The sequence below is a fragment of the Solanum stenotomum genome, unplaced genomic scaffold (assembly GCF_019186545.1).
Source record: "Solanum stenotomum isolate F172 unplaced genomic scaffold, ASM1918654v1 scaffold22793, whole genome shotgun sequence".
Taxonomy (NCBI): domain Eukaryota; kingdom Viridiplantae; phylum Streptophyta; class Magnoliopsida; order Solanales; family Solanaceae; genus Solanum; species Solanum stenotomum.
The window spans coordinates 7,040-12,423 of NW_026027181.1; the positions used below are offsets into that span (position 1 = coordinate 7,040).

General features: G+C 27.4%; 1 protein-coding gene across 1 annotated transcript in view; it reads right to left on the minus strand.

The window, feature by feature from the left end:
* LOC125851126 (fatty acyl-CoA reductase 3-like) overlaps nucleotides 1-4,208 on the minus strand; it is a 4,771-nt gene extending 563 nt beyond the window's left edge. The window contains exons 1-9 of the mRNA XM_049530914.1: nucleotides 4,131-4,208; nucleotides 3,955-4,058; nucleotides 2,967-3,160; nucleotides 2,770-2,870; nucleotides 2,374-2,566; nucleotides 1,718-1,879; nucleotides 1,447-1,528; nucleotides 1,080-1,361; nucleotides 326-453 (exon numbers count right to left, since the gene is read on the minus strand). Coding sequence (XP_049386871.1) covers nucleotides 326-453; nucleotides 1,080-1,361; nucleotides 1,447-1,528; nucleotides 1,718-1,879; nucleotides 2,374-2,566; nucleotides 2,770-2,870; nucleotides 2,967-3,160; nucleotides 3,955-4,058; nucleotides 4,131-4,194 — 1,310 coding nt within the window. The 5' untranslated portion in view covers nucleotides 4,195-4,208. The remainder of the gene's footprint in view (nucleotides 1-325; nucleotides 454-1,079; nucleotides 1,362-1,446; nucleotides 1,529-1,717; nucleotides 1,880-2,373; nucleotides 2,567-2,769; nucleotides 2,871-2,966; nucleotides 3,161-3,954; nucleotides 4,059-4,130) is intronic.
* Between the last annotated feature and the right edge of the window lie 1,176 nt (nucleotides 4,209-5,384).

A 5,384-nucleotide genomic window follows, 5' to 3' on the forward strand; every position in this document is an offset into this window, starting at 1 on the left:
TAATTAGCTCCTAAAGTAGTGGAATTTTCATAAGTTTCCCTTAAGATTTTTCACTCCTTGTCTTAAGCATTGCATCTCATTTGCATTGCTATAAATTTTTTGAAATTTATCACCTTAAATATATGGAACACTAAATATATACCACAATATTTGTGTGGTTATAATAGTTTCTCATTCAGATCAAATAATAAAGTTAATCTTTTTCAAGTATAAAATTGTATCATTTCTTTTTAACTAATTAAAAAATAAAAGTAAGTGTGTCACATATACTGAAACGAAGAAATTAATTGGGATTTTTAAAAAAAAAATATGAAGATTGACATACCTTCCATGGAAAAGCAAGTAAGGTTTGTATAGTTCAGATAATCGTATAGCCATATCAATCTTCCTTTTCAAATCCTTGTAGGTTTTGTCAAAACGACGCCATGATAATATATTTGCCAACTCTACTATCTACAACCATATGAAATTAATTAAGCACCATTAGTATCATTGTAAATAATAACTATTAATTAATTATTAACTATAAACTCGTATATATTGGTCAACTTTATGAAATAATCATTTTTTAGCTTTTATAATTATATTGACAAATAGTCACGGTCCTAGAGTTTCAAATTGCGCAAGTGAAACTCTAGGACATTGGCTATTTTTTTAAAGGCAGGATCGAAAGAGTAGTTCGATGGACATTATTTATATATGCATTTTCTTATTATGCCCCTAGCTCGACTATTAAAGTATTGTCTAGTTTGACTTAATTTTAGAGCCTCGTGATTTTGTTCCTTTGGACTTTAATCCAAAAGGCACCTCAACATTGAAATTTCTTAATTCGCAAGTAAAATTTACAAATATCTACATTTCATTTTTTGAATATACTTAAAGATATTTTTCAAAAAATGGGCCGCATTGGAAGTGGCCCATGAGTCATGACTCATGAGTGCTATTTATAGTGAATTCATTTTTTTATGACCTCTAACTTTTCAGTCTCATTTCGATATGAAATTTGCATAAAGACAAGTTTCACAGCGAAGCTTATTTGTATCAAGATGAAAAATATTACTATGCTAAAAAAAACAAACCTTTAACAATGGCCAATAATAGGTTGAAATGTATTTTCGAAAGTTATCCATGCTGCTAAATAGTGTATGCTTCCCCACTTTGATAATTTTTCCATCTTTGTTCATCCATGGATTTTTTGTGAAGTAATGAAATAAAAATGATTGAATATCTAAAGATTTTATGGGATTTATTTTCGAAGAACTTATATGATATATTAATTCTTGAGAAGGGTAATATTGATCATTTCCAATATGTGCTATAATTGAGGCAAGTATCGAGTTCACTACCATATCACCTGGAATCTGTAATTGAAGAAGTCAAAAATTAGGAAGAGATATTCACACACGCACATATATATAAATAAATTAAAACAAAGAGAGGAGATACCATATCAAGTATTGTATTTGGGTCACCAAAGCAAAAATTCATTACTCCTTTACCATATGCTAAAATAAAGGAATCCACTGTTCTGCAATTGCAAAATTATATACATAATATATAAGCTAGAGATCATGAATCACTTCTAATTAATTAAATAAATGTTGTACTTTATTTTAATTATTTCAAAAATTTGAGTAACAATAATTTTTTATTAGTGGTATACTAATGTGTATATCGATCATAATTTTGAATTTACAAATTCTGATGATTTACTTACTTCACTCCTTCAATCCATCCCGGAAATGGCTCTTTATAAGTGCTAGTAATAATCGTAGGACGTATTATAACAAGTTGTAGATCTTCCTTATAGTGTACTAAAAGCATCTCTCCCATTGCCTTTGTAAAGGAATATGTGTTTGGCCACCCATGAAAAATTGCCCTAAAAACACCAAACATAAGAGCTATGTTAATGTAATAAAAATAATAGTTTAAGTTGTATACATCTTTAGCATAATTTTTTTTTATAGTATCGGATTATCTCTTATCTTTTATAGCAGAATAGTATCGGATTATCTCTTATCTTTTATAGCAGATAATTTATCATTTTTCAAAATTACAAATTTAAAACTTTAACTTTTTTAAGGAGGTTTATCTGTAAATATACTTCAAGAAATTTAATTGTGAATTTTATTTTCTTTCTTACATTGACAATGTATAATATGTAACTGAATATAACTTTTTGTACACTGACAGTACGAAAAAATATTTACATTATTAGATCACCTATGACAATAACATATGTAACCCGCCTATAATAGTAAGCAAAATTAATGAACAACTTAACAAATAAAACATATACAACATGTTAAAATATACTGATAGCGTAATTTTTTTTTTTTGCAATATCTATTTATATAAGTTAAATCATCCAACCTTTGAATGCCTAGATCTCTCATGGCTATTGTCACTTCCTTTGTAGTCAAGTTTTGATCTTCAAGTTCTTTGAGTTTTTCCTCTATCACTTTCCTCTCCACATCAATCTCTAATTTTGTGTTTTTGTTGAGTGTTTCTCCCAAAACAAATGATTTTTCTGGTATTACTCCTTCACCTTCCCCACAAACATATGCTGCATTGCATGTGACAGACAACATTTATATGATGATATTTGATTGAATATAAAATTTGTAAGATACATAATCAAAATACTCTTAGAACTTGTTGTAAATTATTAAAAAGANTATGATGATATTTGACTGAATATGAAATTTGTAAGATACATAATCAAAATATTCATTATTAAAAAGAAGTTTGTAAGATTTAAAAACTAACCAGTGGATACATGGACAAGAATTTTCACATTTGAACATTTTTTAGCAAACTTGAGGACATTGAAGGCACCTAGAACATTAATATTCATTGCAATATCATATCTACAAGGGGAAAACATAGTTAATAACATAGTGAAATAAACTAATTAATTAATGGGTTGAATTAAAATTAAATACATTAATCATATGAAAATATACCTCTCATCAAATCTAGTAGTTGCTGCTGAGTTTATAATCATGTCAATTTCTTTAAACATCTCCGAATTTTCAATTGCAAAATCCTCAAATGAAATGTCACCAGCAACTGGAAATACTTTCTCTTCTATAAGAGAATTTAGGTTATTTGTACCTATTTTTTCTCTTAGAACACTAAACAATTCAGTCTGCATAACCTGTGTGAAAACTCACAAAATATTTCGTCAATATTTTTTATTAAGAAGATTCAAAATTTAAAGAAATAAGACGCACAAAAAAAGCTAAGAAGATTCAACATCTATTTATTTACACTAAAAAAAATCAAACGAATAGCTGAAAAAAACACACGAAAAAAAAACTAAATTGCCCAATATATTTTGCTACAACAAGAAAAAAATTAACATCCATTATTTTATAATGACTTAGGTTATTGTAACTTATTATTTGGTCCATTTACTCTCTCAAGTCTAATTTAGTTAAGACATTATGTTCCTTGTCTTTATGTGTCCAACTTTTAGGGGTCTTTTCAATTTCTCATTAAGAAAATTAATATAATTAAGACATTATATCCCTCATATTTTTCACGTGTTTATTTTTTAAACGTCACTCTCTTCGTCCATTTTTATTTGTCATGTTGCGCTTTTCGAAAGTCAATTTGGCTAATTTTCAAAGTTAAAATTAGATTGCATTAATTCGATATTTTAAACAAAATAATTAGATATTCAAAAACTATACGAAAAGTACTATAATTGCAATTTTTTGCATATCAATATGATGAAAAATACATCGTAAAATTTTAGTCAAGGTTCTTATAGTTATATTTAGACTCTAAAAATGAAAACCATGACAATTAGAAGTGGACGAAAGTACTATAAATTTGAATTGGTCAAACTCTAAATAAGTATAAAATACCAAATAAAAAATCAAAAAATTCAAATAAACTAAGCAATGTATCGAATAATTAAATAAAAAAATAGTACACATGCTTTACCTCATCATTAAAACGTTTTCTGGCGGATTTTGTATCTGAAGCTCTTACAAGAAGGAATAATTTTCTCACATTTGATTGAATTCGAAGTATCTTCTCTACGAGAACTACATATTAGAAAAACAAATTAAATTAAGAATGGATATGGATATATATATATATAGAGAGAGAGAGAGTACTCTTTGCAAGAAATCCAGTGGCACCAGTAATGAAAATAGTCTTTCCTTCTAGAAAAGGTTCCATGAGGGTAATCAAAAAGCAAGTTGTCAAAATACTTGTTTATGAGATGATTAATATCATATACTTATAAACAAAAAAAAAAGTAGTGATATATTGAAAATGAGAGTATTTGATTTATGAAACTCAGGGACTCATCTCCCAATGTATATATAGGCAAAAAAAAAAAAAAAGGTTGGAAGAGGCATCACTTGATCCAACAATTAATATAGTTTGATTATAACTCTTTACCTAATGTTTAGGTCATTAATTTACCTCAAGTCAAGGGTAATAAAAGCAAAGAGTGGAAGCAAACAATTAACCCTAAAATAAAAAAGTAGCATTTATAACTCTAATTACAAGAAAAAGAACACTAATTAATTTTATGAGATCATTCTCCAATCAAACATATTGTTCTAAAAAGTTTCATACATACTTTGTATGACATCCTAACAACCTCTCATTCTTTTTGTTATTTTATATTCTTTTTATTGATTAAAATTCAAGAAGAGTTTACGTGTTGTAAAACTTAAGAATAAAGATCAATATAAAGATGAAGACAAGAAGAGTATAAGACAAAAGGAACAATATAAAATAATTTTCTTTTTTTCAAGTGTATTCAATATCAGTGGCAGAGCCACATGTAGTTCAGTATCGTTGACCGATATCCCTTCGCTAGAAAATTACATTGTGTAGTTAGAATAAATTATTTTTTTTATGTATACATATTAAATATTGACACTCCTTGACTTCTACACGATTTTATTTCTTTATATTTTGACATCTCTTAGACAAAATTATAGCTCCACCACTGCTCAACATCATTTTCAATGCCACTATTTATAGAATTACATTGAGGAATACCAAAGGCAGGGCCGACTCAACAACATTGGGGGCCTAAAGCGAAACTTAAGAGAGGGGCCCTAGCTAATTTATCTTTTTTCATCATATGTACTTTTATTTAAAATCTACTTTTCTAGCAATTTTATATGCAAAGTCATTAAGTACTGATCAATTTGTTTTAATAATTCCTTTCAAATGATAATATAGCTAATTCATTCAATCTATCTTTGAGACATTGTTGATCTTAAAGAAGATTTAATCAATTTTAATTTAGAAAAAAAAAATCGGTTGAGGCAACGGTTACAGGAACTGTTAACATTATCTTATAAACAATAAGTGTATTTGAAAAAGAATCAAGTCTTTTTATTTGATTG